Source organism: Platalea leucorodia (genome assembly GCF_965183815.1).
Source record: "Platalea leucorodia genome assembly, chromosome: 2".
Classification (NCBI taxonomy): Eukaryota; Metazoa; Chordata; class Aves; order Pelecaniformes; family Threskiornithidae; genus Platalea; species Platalea leucorodia.
The window spans coordinates 19,921,355-19,944,512 of NC_138824.1; the positions used below are offsets into that span (position 1 = coordinate 19,921,355).

A 23,158-nucleotide genomic window follows, 5' to 3' on the forward strand; every position below is an offset into this window, starting at 1 on the left:
TAACTGCTTGGAAATCTGCCACCCAGTGTTATAATGCCAACATACTGATTATATTTGGATTTTTAAGACCTCCTCTGGCTTGCTAGCTTATCAGCCAAGCACATGGGATGAGTCTAGGAGCAAGTGTCTAACACTGATGCAGAGGCTTGCTGCCCCCTATGGAGAAAGGCCTCACAAACCTTTCTATAACTTACACTCTCAGCAAACCTATCCAGCAGTCAGAAGTAGGAATGTATGCTTAAATATTTAATTATTAAACACAAGTATGCTTAACTGCCATGGGAGTGAAACAACTACTTTTGTGTTGGAGACGCTGGATTCAGATGGCATCTGTGCAGCAACAGGCGTTGGAAGTGTAGGAAGACCCAAGCTAATTTTAAAGCTGGCCAATTCCGGAGCCGCTAGCGGTGTAGCCATGCCAGTTCCAAGTCTCATGTTGACCACCCCAGTGGATTCTGCAGCTCCTGCTACATTTTGCTGCTCTGGTTATACAGCTAACATATGCAAGCTAATGACTTTAAGCCTAGCTTACACCTAAAGCACCTATGCAGAAGTGACTGCCATGCAGATGCAGCTCAAGAGTCACACCTTTCCACTATATACTGGCTGCCATCTATGAAGCCGATGATAAAGCACTGCAAAACTGGAAACTTAAAACCACTGGAGCAAGAGAGCAGAAGAGAAAAAAAAACAACTATGTATTTTATCAGTTCCCCTTCATAAAAAAGGTCATTACTAGTTGCTTTTCCTCTTCTGATATTAATGCTTTTAAGATGCTCTTTCATTGCAAACTGATTTCAGAATTAATTCAGGAAAATGCAAATGATGAAACACTAATTATTAAAAAGTTCAATATCAATACAAACATGTTTAGTGCAATTATGACCAAATTCAGGGGATCTGTCTATCTTCTTGGTTTTGCCCAACACCGTCTTAAAAAGTTGCTAGAAAGGATTGTCAAGAAAACACATAGTACCCTAGAAATAATTTCTAAATATCGGGGATTTCAAAGTCAGTTCAGTTTTCACCTAAGAGTGTCTGATAAAAGTAAAATGCAGCGCTCTCTCGCACTTTCCTAAATACAGCTATTTTACTGACATTGAATTTTTCTTTATATCCCAAACAATAGCCAGGATAGTATCCCAACCCTTCATCTTTCAGATAAGGACAGACTGCTGTAGTAAATTCAGGATAATCCTAGGCTGCTAACAAACACAAGACCTAAGAAAAGCAGCCCTGCTGCTGAAGGAAATCTGTGTCGTCGCTCCTTGGTACAGGTTCAATCATTTCTGTAGCTGTGCAACAAATCAAAACTGGGCACCTCAACCTGCTAAACTAAGTTTTCAGCCAGGTGGTTCCCTGCTCAGTGTCACGCTCATGGGAGGTGCTAGGGCAGGATGCTTTTTCAGCAGCAATGCCAACTTGAATCATTCCTCAAAACAAACCTCAAGTTCTCTGGAGCATTCTGTGTGTTTTTCATGCACTTCCATTACACATAACAGATGCTACCAATCTGGGTTGGACCGAGTTCAAATCTTGAAAGTCTGCAGAGCTACATGGTTCACAGGATCTCCCCAAAAGGTGTCTCATTCTGGCTTGAGGTATAAAAGACATTCTCAGAACAGAGATATGAAGAGCTTGTTCCTTTAACTGTGTGGCCGAGGAACACACATACTTAAAAAAAAGTGTTCAGATCAGACAAAAGCTTCACTCAGTTCATACAATTGCCATCGCACCATCAGTGAAACAGCAACGATGCACATTAGTGGAATGCATCACATTAGGTTTACGTAACTTGTATTTTAAATCCAAGCCCCTATTCCACATTCACTTGAAAATTTGCCAGCTTGCCTCCAAGCAAGCAGAGGCACCAAATCCAAAGAACTAAAGCTCAATTTCCTCTTTATTCACATGCTATTAGCACTCTTTACAAAAAGCTGTAAAAATCCGTACCTTAATGAACAAAGGATAAGTAGTTCTATGACAGCTCCTAGCAACAGATAATAAACACCTTTCTGTAGATGGGAGACAGCTGAACAAAATCTTATGTTCTGTTTAAGAACTTTTGCATTTGAGGACATTCATTGCAAGTCCATTAGAACGCGGCTGCCAAGAACAAATAAATCCCAAAGTCAAGAAGAGGCGAGAAACACCTCTGGAGGTAAAGCAATATAAATTACAATTATATCCTGACTTCACAGGACATACTACATGTCCACGTCAAGGTGCATTAAAGCCCAGCAACATTCAGCTCCTTAACCAGAGACACTGGATGCTGATAATGTACTAGGAATGGGATCCTTGAAGGCACTCTTGTAAAGGAGAGCGCTGTACCTCTTAGTACTGATCACCTGTACTTCCTTAATTAGTCAAAACATTCATTTAAGAAAAGATGCAGTTAAAACTAGTTCCATCCGAGTAAACAGTATTTAACAGTGCTGTAACGGCACTGAAAAAAGAAACTCTGCAGAAGCCAACATGCCACAACAGACTGCCATACGTTCTTAGTGCAAAATAGGAATCCTATGTTATTGTCATTTCCAACAGTACTGCCAAAAACCTCTGAAGCATCTGCAAACACCAGGTGAACTAATACCTTGAGGTAGCAGATAAAAATAACAATAGATGATTGTGTGTTAGAAAATGAAATGGAAGAAACTGCGCATGACTGGAAGGAGGCCTCCTAGGTCATCACGCCCTGCCCTTCCTACTGCAGGCACTACATCCTAAGACACTCAAAAATTATTGAGTTCCAACTTAAGAGTAGGTAGGTCCCAGCCTCTCTTCTTTCATTGCTCCAATGAGATGGCTATTCCAGAATGCATCCTTCATGCCAGCTCTTCTTGCTAGCAATAGACAATACAGACTTACTACAGCTCTTCTGTTATAATTGGTGCCAGCACTGTCCATTTAACAATGTAACACATACTAAGTTATCCCATAACAGCACAAGAACTCTTGAGAAGTTACATGTTTTGACATAATTCTCGCACTTTAGTGATTTTAATGTGCTTCTTGGAGATGGTCACTGTAGAGTTAATGCACATTTATGCTACTTCCTTTTTTTGGAGATACAAGAATCTTGCTGAAGATTATATACAAATACTGCAGATTACAGTTATGCTGTAGGGAATACGAAGAATCAATACCATCTTGCCAGGGGAAATGCCAACTAAAGGAAAAAAGATACATCTGTGGATGCAATGGATCGTTTTACTCCATGCTTCGAGTATTAAATTTATGCCCATTGCTTCAGCATATGTACTGTCAAGATTTGGAAAGAGGATACCAAAAGGATACCAACTGATCAATCAACACAGCAATTCTTACATTCTTACGTAATGTGCTACCTATTTGGAAACTGCAGTCAAGTTTCACTGCCCATGAGCTAACAATCACCAGTTACTTTTAAACCAGTCTTCTTAAGGAAGAGAGATTCATGCCACAATATAATCAACATGGTGCTGTAAACCCCAACAGTTATTGAGTCTTCATCAGCTAAGACCCGCATTTCTCGAGGATGATTAAAGGCATTCCAACTTCTGTGAAAACAGGCTTCTACACAGAGGAGGAAGACTCAAGCTGGTGCTGTAATTCTTACAGCAAAATGAAATGTCCCAGTGATAGAAAACAAAAAGATAGTATCAAGCGGAGCAGAAGTTATGAAAAGATTTGAAATAGAGCCATGCAAGAGCACTTGTGGTGGTTCAGACTAAAGGTCCATCTGATCTCCAGAAGTGGCCAGGATTTGTTTAACAGCTGTAGTATCTCAAGTAGGCCAAGCAGCAGAAGACACTGTTAACCTTAAGCAGCAGTATGGCTTGCTTAGCTATTTAAATTAACACTTACTTAGTAGCACCTATAGACTAAATCACTTCATAGTATATAGAGTTATAAATGAAAGCTGGAACTCCCAAGGCTTCACATCTTGCTTGTATACATCTAGCTCCACCACTGCAAACCTTAGCCTAGGATAAAGTGCTCATGAAGAACCAGAGCCTTCATTTGCAAACTGTAACAACATCAGTATTTGGGACTACATCAGAGGTTTGCACAGAGCAAGACTGAAGTTGAGGGAACCACCTTTACCCACCACTGCACAACACAAGAGCATTTCCTTTCTATTTAAGATTACAGCTTAGGGAAACAAAAAGTGTTCACGCATCATTTGAATTCTTACAAATCCCAAATCCTCTTCCAAAAACTTTTATAAGATGCAATAATTTAACTCTGGTCTCAGTCTTGTAGGCACATGCATTAAATTCCTCTCTGGACCCCTGCCAAATCACTTCAGTAATTAATAGGAGTGGGATATTTACTTTTAATCCACAACACCTTCAATAAAGACAATATAACTGGCATTCTGCTTTACAGATGTGAACCAAGGAATATCCAGTTCCAAATAAATTTCCCTTTTGCTGCCCACTGCATAATGAACAGAATCAAAGACAACAGAAACACACAGATCTTGCATTCTGACCATCAAACCAGGAAGCAAATAAAATCCTTTACAGTGGATTTGAAGGCAACATCCAGATTCCTGCAGTATGTATAACTTAGTAGCAACTTCAAAAGGTCTTAAGAAAAAAGATTATAAACCAGCTTAAAAATTTGGCTCTTGGAAAGTTTGCTGAGCATCTTACAGTCAGTCTAGCTATTAGAAGAGGCATTCTAATGTTTTACTGCAAGTGCTGTCTTAACCCTCCATAAAATAGAGAATGTGATTGATTATTTCTACAAAATTCTTCTAGCCCAGTTTTTGAGCTGAGCATTTTTGTATCGTTTTTCTTCTCTCCTTCCCTAAGACTCCTTCTGATTCCCATTTCCTCCTCTACTTTCCATCTCCACCTTTCTCTGGACTTCCGTAATCAGCACACATCACAAATATGTTCAAATGGAAGCAATGGCACCTATGTATTGCCAAAAAAAGGAGATGCCATTTCTTCTCTCAGCTAGCAAATACTTTTTCTTCAGACCAAAGAGAACCTATTACATGTTGTAGCATATGACCGTGCTCTTTTACAGGGAGTCGGTTGAGCAGGCACATACCTAGATGATGGGGCATTTACCTGCCCCCTCCTCTTCTCTGAGGGAGAAAAGTAGGACAGATCAAGTCTCCACATAAAAATTCAACAGAGCTTAGACCTCCTCCCCATTTGATGCTGCACTAAAGCAGCATATTACACTTTTCCTCTCCCTGGCACCAACCAGATAGACCATCAACCCATAACTAGGGGCTGCTCTGCTGAACTAGTTTTGCCTTTTATATAAAACACTTTAAAACTTTAATGAAGAGCAACAGTAGCTTCGGTACGTAAGCATCTGTTAGCAAGCACAGGGGTGACCAAGAGCACTAATGGAAGAAAACATAAACCAAGGACTAAATGTAAGGCTTATAAGTTTTATATTTTTCTCTCCTCACAAAGACTTTACTTATCGCCTGGTAGAAGCACCCCAAGTCAGCTGAAATAAAGGGCCTGACGTTAAAAGGATATAATTTGGAGGAAGGAAGTTCCAGCTTAAGACCTGATTGGCTAGTGCAAGATAACGCTGAAACACCGAAGACATCTGAGCATTGAGGTTTTCACGTCTGCTGAATTCCTGAAGTACCTCTACTGTGAGCATGAAGATCTGCCGCAGATCGTCCTCCTATAGTCAGGACGAACACAATATATTAATAGAGTCTCCCAGTCATTAATTAAAATGTTGATTAAAAAGAAATACTTTTCTAAAGAGAAAAGAATTTTCTGTTTTCACCCTATTTTTCATTAAAACACAGAAGATATTCTGAAGTTGTCAGTCAGAACCCGCCCCCCCCCCCCCCCGCTTTTGCCAAAATTAATAGATTGTGTTTGTAAAGAATAAGAAAAAAAATCTTCTCATAAATGCTAGTCATTAAAAGGAAAACTTAACAATATCTTTTTAACAACTGGTGGAGGAGCGGGTTGGTCTTTGGCATGAAAAAAAGTTGGTAAGTTGTTCCACAACAGTCAGTTTAAAGCAATGCCTTCACAAAAACATTTCTGCCTGGCCAAACAATACATCTGAGACAACCAGACTACACCATCTGCAATAATATTTTTAAATACATAGCTCTCCTTGGCTTTAAACCAAAGCTATATTTAAGACTATCATTGTTCCACAGAGTGTTCGTTTTGTTTGCAATTGGTAGCCAAGGAATTAAAGAGTCCAACCACATAAAGATCTGTAGCTCTACATTCATAAAATGAGCAAAAAGGGATTGCACCTTTTTGATATAAGTTTTTAAAAAATATGTTATCAACTTTCCTGAAGTAGCCAGTATCTGCATTTATAATATAATATTTGTCCTGTTAAATGCTGTTAGGCACACACTGTACCTGAATTGCACCCGGCACAAGAAAGTACTTCTGCTTCTCAATGTTTAAATTTTAGAAAGACAGGTAGCATATATTGACACAGAACTAGTTTACCTGAAATATACGTTTACAGTTACCATGGAACTCCATGCTTAGTCCAATGTTGCTGGTTTTACTTGAACTTGAGAACTCGCTCAACAACGCCGTTAAAATGGAACAGGCCAAAGTTTGCTATAAAAAAAATAAGGGGGAATAATATAACTAAAAGATGTCCAATAACGTAATATCACCTACATTGTCCTTAAATTATTTTATTAGCATATTTCTATGTTTATTACTTCAGTTTCTTCTAATGCAAACTAGAACAACTCAAACTTTCAGGAGTATAGATCCTTGGGTGAACCACCTCTGGGATCATCCAGGCTCCATCCTTGCAAAAGAAATTCAAGTATTTGAGCAATATAAAAGCTAGCACCTGTGTAATCAGCACTACAAAATGGAAACAAACATATTGCAATCCATTTCCCAGCCTTACTGTTTACTTTCTCTCCCTGTGCGCAGGGCTTTACAGGTACTAGTTTCAGGGAAGACTGCGTTTCCACTTATTTCTATTGATCTAATAGTTCAGGTCACTCTGAAGTTTGTTTTGGCCCTTCTTTGCATTTGCTACACTTACCGTGCTGGTATTTGATAACAATTAAATTTATACCACCGAAAGTGATAAAAGCTAGTCAAAAATACCACCTGCAATACACCACCTACTACATCTTTTCCCTCTCCCCCCAACAAAACAAAACAAACAAACAAACAAATACGCAGAAAGCCCTGATGCTTGAAAGCTTTTGGATACCTCTCTCCAAAGCACAACATCCCCAAGCCTCAGAAAGAATCTTTAAAACTACTCCATTAGAATGATGTCTCTGAGGCAATATAAAAATTGGTGAGAAAAAGGCACGTTAATTTTGGAGAAACAGATACATGAAGACTGAAGGTTTAAGTATTTTTTTCATTCTCAAAATTTAAGGTAAGGTAAATTAAATGCTTATCCTAAAACCCAACTTAAGACAACTTTCCTTTATGAAACACACTGCTCCAGCCTTTGTTGCTGTTTTTTGAAATAAAAAAAAAAAGCTTTTTTTCCTGATGCCAAAGTCCAGTAACCATCAACACCAGTTTTAATACGTATTTTTTTGAACTGATCATTACATACAAAGTGGAGTAAATATTGTAGAGTGGAGATGTAAGAAGTACTTCAGAAGTGTGCCATACACTACTGTAACAAGCACAATAGAAACTGTATACCGATGAAATGAAAACACTTTTTGTTAAAGAGATGTTCTTAACAAAAAACTTCAAAATTACTGGCTATCCTCCCAGACTGTTTGGAGCCAAGGTGCCAGGGATGGACAGAGGGATAGGAATTGTTAAAGGGTCATGCATGCCAGCAAGTGTCCAGGGGTTAAACAGAAATATGCACACTACCTCTGAACACCCGAAAGATTAAAGTGGAGATGATACTATTTATGCAAGCTCATACAACAGCTGAGACCAGTGCCATCCACCCACCAACTGCAACATCTTTGTTCAGAAATGCCTCTGAAGTCAGTACCTTGACCCCCCGGACAACTAGTTATCTTAGCCAGTATACACTAAATTAACATTCTTACTTGCTAAATAAGTCCCAGACAGATCAAACACAATGGCTTCATGATAATACATGGGTTTTCTCTTCTACTGTATAATAAAGCTGTACAGTGGACCAGCATATTGCTGATCAGTTGCTAAATCCAAGGTTTCCCATTTTAAAGAAGTAACTTGATTTCAAGTGGACTATTTCTCATCTACAGTCACCATTTCGCATATCATGTATGATAAAAGCAAAATTTAGCCAGTGAAAAACAACATCACACTTTAAACTACTCCAGCAAAAGTGCAATTTTGCCAGTTCTATAATAAACTTAGAAACATTTCTAATTAGCTCAAACATTTCAGTATTTTATTTCCAAATTTCTGTGTAAGCTATTTACACAATAAATATTTTTTATTTAGAGGAAATCCAGATTTGATCCAATATAAAAAAAAATTACTGTAGGCTAACACTGAGTTTTAGATCCAACATTAAAAGTTCCATATGAAAAGAATTAATGGGGGGGGGGGGGGGGGGGAAGAAGGGGGAAACCTGACTTAAAAAAAACCAAAAAACAACCAAACCCAAAGATTGGCTCTAGAACAATGCTTCAGAGAAGAATACATGTTTTTAAAGGAATAATGCAAAGTTGCCAGGGAACACTGCCCAATTTCATTATGTGCCAGGAGATGCAGAAGTCTCACAATGTTCTTTAAATACTTTAAAATGCAGGCTTTTATTTTATCCTTCAATTACTGACACACTGCTACTTTTCAGCACAGAGAAGCCATGATGTAAGGACATGATTAGTTGCAATTACAAATCTGTACAGTTTGATGCTCTGTAACATACCATGATTACCATGTGGTATTAATGATTACAACAGTACAAGAGCCTGGCTAAAGCTAAGCTGATTCTGCTTCATCATGCAAAGATCTTCACACCAATCCACCATCCAGACCACCACAGGGCAGTGATGCAGACTACCCATCATCTGCAGTCAGTTGCCCGTTATTGAAAAATAAATCGGTAAGTTCAAATGATAGGTAAGGAGCAATAGGAAAAAAAAATGTTTGTTCCCTCTGTGATTACAAATAGTTAATATTAGCTGAAATAATAGACACTTTCTCCTTCCATTTTCTCCAGTTTGCTTATATGGTATATAATGATTTATCCTTTCTGTTTGGATAGTAATGTGCTATTGCATGATAAAACTGTGTTCCAGATTTTTCTGTGTGCTTTTCTCCTGACTTCAAGAAATTTAGAAGGAAGGTTAAATTTTATGATTGATGGTACAGAAATCTCTTCAAAGATGTTAAGAGCAATGGATGCAGCTAGGCTGACTGAATCTGCTAAGAGCCTGATAAAGGAGCTTGAGCAGTGACCTGCCCCCCTGATTTCAGTAAGAGCTATTTCAGGTAGTTCTGACATCCGTACCTGCTATGAGCATGAAAGGAGAAGTGTGACATTACTAGAGATTTACACACTTTATTCCCTCCAGCAGCCTAGTGCACAGCAAACACCAGGCCACACTGCATCCCTCCGCTCTCCTCCCTCCCACTAAATTCTCAGCATCCCACCAACTCCTTCACCTTGGTATTTCGATACCTGGGGTGCAAATCCTGCCCCATTCCCTCACCATCCCAAGGGCGCTGTGTGCACTACAGGCACATCCATGCCCTCCTGTCACTCCCTGCATCTGCACTTACCCCTTGCATCCATGAGGAATTGTCATTACACCCGTATATCCAGGTCACCAGAGCAGTAGAAGACCAAAAGATAAGACATTGGCCAGTAATTTAAAATTTACTGTAATGACAGGCTGAGAGGAGACTGCTTGAGACTGGTTTCCTAGAAGGTAGGTGCCAGCCCCCAGGAGTTTAGCTTACACACAAGAGCAGAAGAACAGATCAAGACCTGTATCCTGTCCTTGCAACGTCAAGCATTTGCACAGAGCTGCATACAAACCACCACTGCTTTCCAAAACTGCCATAGGACTATGGGAATTTATATAGATTGTTGTGCATAGCAGTAAGATTGCTATTTTCATATGAATATTAACAAAATAATTAGCATAAAAGAACATGTGCCCTGCCATCTATTGAACTCTTCTCACTACACAGTAATACTTCAGAAACTCTGAAATAAAGCTTAAGTAAACTTTATTAAAAGTAAAATTTTACTTTATGAAAAGTAACTTTACTAAAAGTTAACTACTAATATTTTGAAATACTTTTTTTTAATTTACATGTATGCTTGGTACGAAGACACTTTAAGTACCTCAACACAAATACAGGCTATTAGAAGAAAGATTTCAAAAATGTGAACAAAAACATAATTTCAGATAAACTAATACAGTTGTGCCCTGTGAAACACAACTGAATGCAGTTAATACATGTAAAGTTCTAGGGTGGAGGGTTTTTTATGTTGTTTTGTAGTGTGTTTTTTTTAAGGGTTTTGCGATGCAACAGGAGAGATTAACAATCCAATTTAATGATACCATACAGTAATAAGTAGAAAATGCACGTGATTCTGGGCATCATATTAAAAGTCAGATCTGAATGTGTACTGTGCAGTAATGCCATTAACTTCATACCAGTAAGAGTACACCTCTGAACCTAGTTTGACTCACTCGCTAGCAATTTCACTAGTTCTGCCACAAGTACATACCCAAACAATAACCCCATCTAACAAAATAAAATACTTCTCTTGTCGAGAGCGGACTGCCTCTGAGAATAGCTTGGCACTCACCCCAGTTAGCTTTATTACCAGGAATAAACTTCATGAAAGATCGCTATACATAAAATAGACTCTCAGCTGCTCAAACAGAAGATCAATGGGACTTGTGATAAGAGATTAACTTGGCAATCAGACACCCAGTAGTAACGTCGTTTTAGTGTTTTTCTTTTTAAATTACTCTAATAAAACACAGACACTACAGAAATATCATGCACTATTTTAACAGTAAACAACATTTATATATAATTCATAAAACTCAGATGCGGAAGGTAAATGCAACTTATTCCTCCAAATGGAATGTCCCTTATAACAAAAGTTAAAGCCATAATGTTTGAAGGGATTTCACACTTGTGCCTGGACTGCCCATGGAATAAGTGAACTGCTTCATTTGAGGGTAGTTAGGTTACAAAGCATCTGAAAGGAAGAAGAGTTCAAATACAGCTTAGGAAAAAATGGACATGTGGTACACCAGCTCCAAGGCAGAAAAGCCAACAGACACAGCAGAATGAACTACACCACCAAAAGTGTTTCCTCTGCTCTGAAATTCAGAGACAACAGCTAGGTTGTCAGAGGCTTGATTAAATTGTTCATTTTACTACAAAACCTAAACTACCAAGCAACCCCCCCACCTTCTGCAAGTGTCATTTATACCTACAGAAAAATGAATAAGTATATTTAAAAGAATAAAGGTCTCACCTGAACAGAGCAAATCGTAACATCTACCCTGTTACATTAGATCACTGCCAGCCTGAGTGTGCATTTAGAGGACCTTTTGTCTCCATCCCCATAATGTAAACTCTGTTACTGAAACCAAAGGGAAGCCACAAGAAGCATTTAATAATATCCCTAAACCAGCTAATTTTAACTTGCACAAGAGCAGAAAGAATCAAAGAGTAAATCTATCAGGGGCAGAATTTGCTATGCTGCTCCTAGATGATAAAATTCTGTAGTGAGAACATGTCAAAAGCAATTTTACCAAATAAATTGTTTAAAGCAAGGCTTCCTTTATAAAGGTGGCAATATACTTCGTCCCTAACTTCCTTGAATAAGCACAGCTGTATTTGCTAACATTTTCAGAATATCTAAATCACTAGAATGTAAGCTGCAACTCCAAATGGAAAGGTTAACAGGATGGCCACAGGCCCAAAAGAAATACCATTATGTACACAGAGTAACTGGGACCACTCCAGCTTTTCAACTTGTGAGTATTGCAATGGGGCGGGGGGGAACCCAGGGGCTGAAGTAGTAGTTCCCAACCAAAGAAAACCAGAATATATTCTGAAGAAATATAAGCAAGCACCAGGAAGAACCCACTGGATTTTATCTTTGTTCCTTCCCAAATGAGCCAACTGGTGGAAAAAAGCTGTAAAGCAGGGACAGGACGATAGGAATAGGACCCACAGCTGCTGTTTTGTGCTGTCAGCAGTAAGGGACTGGCTGGGCAGCGCACCCCTTTCCTCCCATTCCCTCTCTGCCACCGCGCAAAGACAAACGAGCAGCACCAGGTTAACACACCATGCCTACAGCGGTGCAATGGGTAAGACCCTGCTTCCCTTCCTTGGGGGGAACCAGCCAAACCAAGCAAGGGAAATCCCCAAGATTGAGCTGAGAAAGAGAAAACCAATTCCTCTGCGAATCACTGGGGGCCACAGGAAGATGATCTTGTGGCATGTGAAGCATGCAGGCTTTGGCCAAAGAGAGAAGGGAACTGGCAGCCTCTACTAATAATGGAAGAGGTCCAGGCAGAGTTTGCTGGAGCTTAGGGTGCAAAACATGCTTTTCTTTGTTTCTCTGGGGACAGGCGAAGTTGTGAAGCAGAAATCAGGAGGAGGGGGAAAAAAAAAAAAAAAAAAAAGTAGTCTCATCAAAAAAAGTGAAGGTCTGAAAACCATTTATCTGGAGGTCCTTCTTCAGGTTCTTGTCTGAAAGGCACCAGTTGAATCTTCACTCCTACAGTAGCTGCATGAACAAATCCAAGACTTCCAATTAAATTCAAAATAATGAATAGTAAGACTAGCCATGCAGCTCACCATCAGTATCACCCAGCTTTAAGTGTACATCATCCTGGCAAGTGCTCTTTGGCGGGCAGGTGTCCGCTCTCCCCCAACTTTTCCCAGTACTCATTCCTGGTCCTTCTTGCCCGCCTCTGCCTGCCATACTGCCAGATATGCCACATGAGCTGTGTCACATGGCTGTGCTCCACAGCAGATTGGCTTAGAGAAAAATAATGTTAGGAGGGAGAAGGCTGGTTGTTTTTAAGTAGACTCCCACACAGATCCAGTTTGTTACTGAACATATATATTCAGAAGGGCAGTACCTCAGAGGAAGAGGGACTAAAGACCAAGCAGCTAGGGTCAATAAACTTCTTAAAGAGGCTTTTCCCCTCAAGCCTGTTTATTTGTGTGTCACCACAAGAATAAATAAATGTAGGTGTAACACACGGAAAGCCATCATTTCTCCCTTCCCAGTGAGTCTCTGAGGTCTACAGGTGAGGGCCTCCACACCTGCACAGTCATGAGATGGTCGAATTGAGGAAACGATGAGTCCTGGATGCCGTACATAGAACAGGGGGCACACATCTCTCCTCTGAATCACATCTCCTCACTTCCCAGCCCTGTCTTTGAAATTGTAGCTCTATTGTAAATAGTAATACTGGGAGCTATCAATTTCTAATATTGAAGTTATTAAGCAACTAAGCTGCAGTCTTGCTATACTACATCTCCAGTAAAGTAGGCTCTCTTTCAAAAGAAAAAATGGGAAAACTTTAGAAGGCACCCTGGTTAATACAACTACTAAAAAAATACTCATGTTTTAAAGTTCTCTTACATTTCTATTACCAAGTTTTAACGTCATATTTGGAGTAGTTTCTGGATCCCTAAAATTCCCAAACCAATCTTTAACACACTAACTTATGCCTTTATAGACCACCTGTCAGCATGAAGGAAACAGCTTAAATATCCTGGTTTACCATCTGGTTTTTATACTCAACATGTCTCAAGGGCAGTAAGGTTCACAGGACAAGGTAATAATTTTATTAGACCAGAAGATACAGCTGAGGGTAGACGGGGGAAATTATATATGTTTTTGTCTAAATGTGAAAGTCATGAAAGCTTCTCCAACTCCCACCCGACCACAAGACAGCAACAGCTAGACAAGGATCCAGAAGTAAAATACCTCTTAAAGAACAGAAATAAGAATGATAAATGCTAAATAAATGTAACTAATTATCTATGCAGCAATTATTATTGATAGATTAATTTCAATGAAGATGAATGCCTGGCGTTCTGCTTATTAATATTTCCCACTGTTCACATAAGATCCATTCACAGCATATTCCTCAGCAGTTTTAGGTAACCTGAAGCATCTGAATCTCCTCTCTAGCTCAACCATAAATATTGGGAAACAGACCAACAGATTTACAGATTTTAAGAGAGAAGGAACTGTTAGGATCCCAGAGCTGTTCCAGTAAGTCTTGACAAGTCTTCTTGCATATACAGAAAAATGTAGGCTTCAGGTATGGAGCTTTGTATTAGAATACATTCTACTGTATGCGTTGTAGATCCTAAAAAACACAGCTTCTGTTACTTCCCAGTCCCATGTCAGGTCTACAGCAGTTGGACCCCTCTGCATTTGCCCACCCATATTCTGGAACAAATCGAGGTGTGGCCCATATCCTAGTCCAGTTTTAAACAAAGTCCATCGGATTGTGTTCACATGCAGACCAGTTCCTCCTCCTGGGAATCAGTCACCTTAGCTGCCAGGATTCCTCTCCTTCTGGCAGGGATGAAGGACAAAGGAAATCCTTCAGGTATGCAAAAGCAGAATATTCTAACACAAAAAGAAAAGGCCAAGAAATTGAAGGCGTTCACAATTCTCCAAATTCTTGAAATCAGTGATAGGAAACATGTATTTAGCATTTTAAGATTGGCCCCTGATACTGTGTCTACTGCCAGAAGCTCTGTCCCCCAGAGATGAAGATTTTGAAAAGAGATCCTGAAAATGCTATTGAGGGAGATTACAGGCTCTCCTTCATGAGCAGGAGGATGGCTTGTATTAAAGTTACAGGAGGAGCCCAGAAAAACAAAACCAGGAACTCTAAAGCTAATCTTTGTCCTCCCAGAGGAATACTACCTAAAGTCATTTATAAATTAATAGGCAGCCAGACCCTTCTCAGGGTCTAGTTTGCTTTCCCTTGTTAGACAGAGGTTTCTTCCATGAGATCCATAAAGGTCCATATGGCAGAGAAGCAGCAGCAGGAGCCAATGCTCCAGGTTCAAACCCTGGCTCTAACCATGCATCCTTTCCCTCCTTGTAGTATTACCTCTCCTTAGTGCCCTGTTATTTCCTTAACATGTACACTGTGTTCCACTATTAAGAGATTACTCAATACTAAAGACATCTTTTTCATCTCCTGCCCGCTTTCTTCCTCTCATCACTATTCCTCTCCTTCTCTTCCTTCCAATCTCCTTCTCATTTTTTCATTCTCAACAGTTCATAAATCAGTCTTGCTCCGATGTCAGTTTGCCACAGCATTACTCAACACACCTTCAAGTTCCATTCTCAAAATACATCCATTTCTAAAGATATTTTTAACTAATACTCAAGAAGTTAGATATTAAGCGTATCAAATCCTGCAAAAGGACACATGAAGAAGACTTGGTACCACCTACGGTCACTGTTCTCCTCATTACACCAACCTTCAGGACTTGACTCTGACGACATGCTACTGAAAAGTCCCAAAGATTCTAAGGAGCACGAGTGTAACACACACAAAGCTAGTACAGATGTCTGACAGGAACCGGGTGGAGGGCTGCAGGGAATAGAAAAGATTAAGTACCTACTTTGTTCTTGTAAGATAAAGAAGGGCCAGGAAGCTTCAGAGAAGCAGAGAGGAGAAAGCAAGCGGGAAGCAGGCATGGGACCACTTTGCTTTTTTACAAAGGACTTTCTCTCAATTATAAACTGCTGTAGAAAGCCATTATCAACAGCTAAGAGCCATGCTTGAAAGCCTTAAACGTTTTTAAATGTGAAGTGGCCTGCTGCTGACTCCATATGTTATTTCTCAGCTGTTGGAGTGAACCTCGGGTAGGAAGACACAAACGGGTGGGCAGTAGGTCGGAGTAAACACAGAGCAGAAGTCTGGGAAGGATACAGAAAGGGACTAAGAGACCCAACAGAGAACTGGGAGTCACAAAGGTGTGACAGACTCCGGAAACTTGAGTGTACAAGGCTGAAGGCAAGAGCGCACATCACAGGAAAGACGCGTAAAAAAAGTGGAAGGAGTCAGGGAGGCACAGAGGGCTGGAAAACGTCTCCTGATCTCTCTCCCAACACCCATATCCTAGCCTCCTCCCTGACTTGGTTTGAGGCACATTGTTATGAATAACTAATATAAACACCTCTCCAGTGAATTGCAGAAACACCTGTGACGCCGCATGGCACTATCCTGACAGCACAGCTTGGATCTTGAAAGCAGTACCACTCCCTTAGCTTCATACCATACCCTGAAGCACCCTTCGCTGAGACTCCACACGGCAGCAAGGCAACACCACTGTGGTTCCACACAGCCTGATGGGCATGGCTGAAGACCACAGAGACACTAATAAAAACACCCACCCGTGTTTGAAAATATAAGTAGATCATTCATTGTATGAATTATTTCATACAACCTTTCAAAGTTATTATATATTTATACAAGAGGCATTCCCTGAACCCCCTTCGGCTGGGGCTGCACGGCTAGAAGGCGCGTCCCCTGGGTGGTGGATAGGGGATCCCTCTCTGGAGGGTGCACCGGATAAAATTGAAGAAGGTGCCGCGAACCAACACAGCCTAAGGGAAGGCCACCCTGACAGAAAAACCACTGGCCCTCCAAGTCATGGGGGTTGGGCAGGAGGCCAACTACCTCCTCCCGGAAAAAAAAATAAAAAGTTGCAGAAACGACGAGCATCAGAAATGGCGGGGATGGAGAAAATCAGTAACAAAGTGAGGAGGAGGAGATGGAGCTGGATCGGTCGTGTCCTGAGGGGGAAACCGACGGAAGACTGCGCTGTGGCCCTTGACTCCAGAGCACGCAGCCGCGGACCGAAGTGGAAGAACGATGTTCGCGCCTTGTGTGCCTCCTGGCACTGAGAGAATTCAGATCAGAGTACCAGAGTTTCTATGCAGCAAAGTCTCAGAAGATTACAAGAACGTTTTTATGAATGAGAACAAGGTTTTATAATATAAAACCTCATACGTACATGGGAGCACGTGTTTATAACCAGCCTGGCAAAGACATACTGCACCTTATAGAAAAGATGTTCCAGCAGCATCATGTGTTATTTTTTACTAGTACATTGTATTAGTATACTGGAACAGAAAACATCTTTATACACTAAAGACGTTTTAAATACCCTTCTGAAAACCTAAGTGCAAATACTTTGGAAAAACTATGGAGAAAGTAATACTTGTCAAAAGGGGTAGATAAAGGGAAATAAAAAGCTGAGCCAAACTTTCTCTCTGTGTGGTGGCAGCGAGTGAAACCTGGAGAAGAGAAGAGTGAAATATTGTCCCTTCCCCCAGCCAGAGCTCCTCTGTGACATGCTCTGCTCTGCAGCAAGCCCAGGGTGATATACTTACAGCTGGCAGTCTTAGCTTGCTGTATGCTGTGCTCAGTGTAGCGTGTCTGTGTATTAGTGCATGCACAGAACACAACTGCAGAAGTTGGACTGTGCAAGAGTTAGTTCAGAAAGGACTTCTCTGTCAACATCCAGGTTTCTATTTACTCCACTTTTGTATCTTTATGGAAAGATCATATAAACTACATAAGCATACACACCAGCATGCAAAAAAACTTGAAAATTTCAGTTGTAACTCCATTTTATAACAAGGCTATGTTCCCTGGAAAAAAGCATGAACTTAACATTGTTCTCCTAAACAAATACCCATTTCTATCCAAATTATGCATGACCAAAAAGGCTGAAATGTTCTCCTTAAGCTAAATAACAGTGAAATTAAGGGTTAGAAGTGCAACTGAAATTTCCATACCCTGGGGGGATATCACTTGTGCTCAGAGGTGACACACTATTTTTAGGACCATGACATGAGCTGCATTACTTCTAGTACATTTTGATCGAATTTTCAGAGTTAAACATTTGCCGCTCACATCTAGTACAACTGCTGCTCTAAATGCTCAGCAATGTTAGGAGTCTGGTCCCTCAAGGTTTGTTTTGTTTGAGAAAAGCTTTGGTTGAAAGTTTCAGCACAGAATCTACATAATCTTTGATTTGCATTTGGTAGGAGAAAAATCACCTCTCTTTAATCTCTAGTTACATGCCTCTATTATGACCTATTCTAAACTTATCTCCTGGCATAGCAAACGGAATTTCGCTAAATGCATAGATAGATATTGGACACCTTGTTTCCACTTTGAGCTCAGTATGGAAGGTAACACTTACCCCTAGTAGTATGACATTAAATCTAGAGTAAGTTTTGTATTTCCATTCCACGTTTTACTTCCTCACACCCCTTTCTCTCCACCTACCCGTCTCCCAGAGAACAGCAGAGGCCTATGCCTCTTGCTGGGTAGCCTATTCTGACAGCTGAGCCACAGGAGGGTGCAGCACTGCACAGATGGAAGGGGAACAGAGCGTGTAGAGAACCTGCCAGCTAATGGAAAATCCATTTTAGATCATGCTGTTTTATTAAAGAAACCCAGAGAAACAAGGAAAAAACAAACAAACAAACAAAAAACAAACAACAAAACCATCACATTAGTGACAGTTAAAGCGGCTATTGAGAGAAACCTATTCCCTAAGAAGTATGGTGTAATTGTGCACCAAAGAACTACACATACTACTAGCAGTCCCAAAACATTCTTACTCCAAAATCTGACCTAGTAAATGATTGCTTGAATAGCTATCAACTAATTACTAATTTAGATAAGAGAAGTATACAAGATTTTATAGTGACTAAGTATATAGCTTATGCTGCTGATACAGATTGCTTAAATTTTGAAGAAGAAAATAAAATGCTTACCACAGTGGGGTTACCGCTGCTGATCAACTGGCTGACTTCATGAAAAATGCTTTTGCAGTCGATTGATTTGTCTAATGATCCCCGTTTCACTATCACCGCTACTGCTAATAGAATCTGCTCCCGAACGTACTTTTGAAGGCTGTAAACAACATTGCAAAAATATGTTTGCAAATAATTTTGAACATCAATGTACAATAACATTTTAAACTCATTTCTTTTTCAAACATTTTGTGTGAATTCGTAAGGGAAAGCTGACAACTCTACAGAATTCAACTAAGTGTTAAGAACGGGAGACAAATTGTTGAAATGTCTTCCACTGCTACCCTTGGAAACAAAAAGGTAACCCAGACTTTATGCAGAATCCTACATGTTCAGAGGTGGTTTTTCTATACTTACTTAGGCCTTTGTAAGACATAGGTTAGAAGGAATGTTCGCAGTGACTCGATGCTAGTTTTTTCCAAGAGAATCCATTCTCTTACAACTGCTTCCATTATCGCTGTAGCAGCTTGAAAAAGGACATAGTCCACTTTACTAGTTTCTGTGGGGAAAAACAAAGGCAATTTGAGTATCAGAAGACATAAGTATTTAGCTTGTATGTATTTCTAACAAAAAAAAAAGGAATTTACTATTAGTTAATTTATTAAACAGAATTTTGTTCCTATGAAATCAGACAAAGAATTTACAGCTCAAAAGGGAGAGGAAACCAATAACCTTGTTATCAAATTGTCCAATATTATTTGAGTCAGAGACTCAGGGGAATAAAAGCTGACTGCATGAGGAGACTGACCAAAAATCAAGAATACGAATGCTAACACAACTGTGGAACAAAAAATAAAAACAACAGATTTAATCACAATACATTAAGATATGATTAAATTGTCAGGCATGCCAGAGCTGAAGATTCTTCTTTCATTCGTGTGCCTGCCTTTGGAACCAACAGTGCATAAAATTACATGTATTTTATGGATAGTAATGAGAAGCAAGTCCACTTACACATAAAGACAACATTTGTGTTTAATTATTACAACAAAAGTTTTACAGACTGGTGTATTTAAGGTTTTCTATGTTATGTTCAAGCTTCTGTATTTATCTTGAGGTAATCAAAATATAACTTTCTAACAAAGTGTAGGAATCACTAGCCCTTATTATCCGAATATCTGATTGCTTTGTATATAGATGCACTAAAGAAAATAGAAAAAGATGTTATGAAAAAAGATGACAGTTTGTGTGACTACAAAATATAATTTACAGAAAAAAAACAGAATTTGAATTTAATTTATATGGTGATAGAAAGCTACAGAGAATTTCTTTTTGTTGTTGTTCCTTTGCTTTTAAAAATTGTAACTTAGGAATAGCAGGTAGTATCTCAGTAGCTAGATTCAAAACATTCTGAGCTCTGTAGGAAGCATAGAAAGAGCATTTGGAAAAGGTGTAGCCATGGGGTGGCAAAAGCATAAAATATGAAATGGTGAAATAAAATTCTTGAACACGAAGCGGAGTTTGAGCTATGGTGGGCAACCTGCCAGGACTAGAAAAACTGGGTTTATTCGAGAAAGTCTCCGTCAGGGGATGGTGGGCTTTAAATAACTACAAAACAAACTTTCTTCCCCTGATTACATATACACAAGTTCATAACATCTATTTTCTTTATACGCAAGTTCTATATCCAAGATAGCAGCCAATTTGCTAAAATGTTTTTAAGTGATTTAACCAGGCTCCAAATTTAAAACCTACACAGGTAAACATGCTTAAATCAAAATAAACCACCTATAAATCTACTTAGCTTAATTTGGAAAACTAAGTAACCACTTAATTAAAAGATTAATGTATGTGTCTAACACACACATAAAAATGAGCTAGATTGTTCCTGCATGGGTATTTTAATTGTGGCATTTTCTGCCTTCTGGGTCTTTGGCTTTTCAAGCTCATACAAAAAGAGAATGCTATTAAAAAAAAAAAAAAAGAGGACGGAGTTTCTCCTTTGCGTCAAGTACTGCAGATGCACAACTGCAATCATTCACAGACGTCCAGCACTTGCTGTAAGCTTATAACTAGTCAGGGCACCATTATCCTCTACATGAAGTTACTAAAGAAAAGCAGGACAAGTTCTGCCAGTACATTTGAGAGCTATAAGCTTATAGCAGAAGAACGTAAAGCCTCATACTTCCTGGGTTCAACTCCAGGTTTCTAAAGCAACGATACAGTAGTGGCTGTTCCCCTTTTCCTTATGCTCATCGTAACCGTTGCTCTCCCTGTATTACTCATATGCTCTTCTTTCCATGAACGCTGTCAACATCCTTGTTATCTCTGTCTACCTCCATTCCAACTCCTGTCTTGACTGATTTTTTCCTGTTTCTTTTTAAACCCATCTGCTCTGATCCTCTGGTTCCCACCCATCCTTACCTGCACATATCCCTTCAGTACACGTTAACTCTTCTATTCATCACAAACAGCTTGTTTCCCTTCCTGGTTCCTGATTTCATAATCCCCGCCTCTCCCTTCTCACCTCCCAAGTGTTAACCAGCCGTTCTTTCTGTCCAGACTGTACAAACTCATGACGAACAAAGTTTTCAGAAAAAGTTTCTCGTTTCTAGATCTCAGCATCACAACTGCCTACTGGAGAAGCCACCGCCAGGAAAAACCTGCCCCATGTGGAAACATGCTGGTTTCTCAATGGTGATAGCACATGAGCAGTTTAAGGATGTAATAGTTCTAGACACCCAAAAGGTGTTAAAAACAGGATCACATTCCTTGCAACCAGCCACATTTCAGAAGAAAAAAAAAGAAAAATATCTGCAGTGATATTTCATTATTAATACTAAACTGTATTCCCTTCTTTGAGAACAAGATGCAGTGATGTATCCCTTAGCACAGATAGCACTACTAGGTGCTATAAATTTCCATTACTTACTTCTGAGTAGTGACAAATACATCACTTATAAAGGACCAAAATCTTCTGCAAAGTTACTGAAGTATGTTTTTTTTTCCCCACTTAAAATTCTCTAAAAATCAACGTGAAAATAAAAAGCACCAATTTTGCAGACCCATAAAGCAAAAAGTGTGGTTACAGTCTTCGGGACCAGATGAAATACTAATATAATACACTAAGACTACAAGAAACTCATTTGTAGAAAAAATTTTGGTTGGGGAATGGGTGTAGGAAAGGAACCACAGCCTGCTCTGTATATCACAGTATAATTTAACACCACAGTAGTAGGCCTGCAATATTGACATCACAATATTCATGAATTGTATGTCTCTAATCCAGTAAATTTATAAATAACTGTTAAAAAAATTACTGTGAAATGAATTAAGCATGAAAATAATCATATTTCGAACACAATTCTAATATTTCTCTGTTCATTCTGGCAAATTCTTTGAAAGAAAAGTTGCTTTTTGTGGTTTTGGCATGTGTTCTTTTCCACAGATTTCCAGGTTTTCCTCACCAGGCTTCGGAGTCAGCTTTCACTGAAACCTCCCCCTTGCCTCCCCCCAACACTCACATCTGGTCAGTACAGTGCTGCTGGGCAGGAATCTGACATGCTTACTGCTCCTGCAATTTTCAGATTATTTAGCTGCCAAACTCTAATAAGTCTCTACAGCGCCTGTAAAAACAGGCTTGTTTTTAAAGACTTGTAACAAAACCACATTTACAGTATTTCCACTAAAACCCAAGAAATTTCCGATAAAAGGTGATACCTATCCATCTCTTTCCTTTCTCCACAGGTATAATCCCACAAAACTTTGACTCAATACTCTATTGCTTCCACCACGTGGACAGAAAATTTTCCTAACTACTTTTTTTAAAAAAAAAAACAAAACAAAACAGAACAGTTGGTCTGTTAACAGCAACTTACTAAGACACTCAACCTGAAATAAATTCTCACCATGGAAAAGTTCAGCAACAGTGCAGAATCTGGCAAAAGTATCTAAAATTGCATTGTTGGTTCATTCAATGGGAAACATCAAGCCAAGCAATCGCACTACAGGCAGTTCTACAAGCTCCACAGATTAGACAGTATTACAATAATCATGTAGCAGAGGAAACCTAAATCTATTAAATCAGTTTAGGAACTTAGCTACATGAAGTTGCGTGTAGTAGACTTTAAAGCTGCCAGAAACAAAACCGGAGGGCAGCAATAAGCTTCACGCTCCATCAAAGAGTACCTCCATCAAAAGCTATCAAAACTGATGTTCATATTCCCAGCTGCAGAAGAACAGCACAGTTCCAGTTTTAAAAACAGGTACATGCTTAACTTATCAAAACTTACCCAAAATGTGTTTGCAAACAGCAAATGGTGATTTTGATTTTCTAAATGATAAGAATATGTGCTCGGCATGTTGGCGTTGTTCATTATTGACCATGGAAGGTGGTGCCTGAAAGAAAAAAGAAAAAAAAAATTAAAGTTATTCAAGTCTAAGACCCCACCCCGATTGT

At 39.4% G+C, this 23,158-nt stretch overlaps 1 protein-coding gene across 1 annotated transcript in view; it reads right to left on the reverse strand.

Moving 5' to 3' along the window:
- The window catches only part of XPO4 (exportin 4), a gene marked incomplete at its 5' end in the record, with an annotated part of 78,066 nt that overhangs the window by 31,521 nt on the left and 23,387 nt on the right, over positions 1 to 23,158 (reverse strand). The window contains 5 exons of the mRNA XM_082335944.1: positions 5,496 to 5,649; positions 6,453 to 6,569; positions 18,721 to 18,859; positions 19,117 to 19,258; positions 22,992 to 23,097. Of these exons, the coding sequence (XP_082192070.1) occupies positions 5,496 to 5,649; positions 6,453 to 6,569; positions 18,721 to 18,859; positions 19,117 to 19,258; positions 22,992 to 23,097 (658 nt within the window). The remainder of the gene's footprint in view (positions 1 to 5,495; positions 5,650 to 6,452; positions 6,570 to 18,720; positions 18,860 to 19,116; positions 19,259 to 22,991; positions 23,098 to 23,158) is intronic.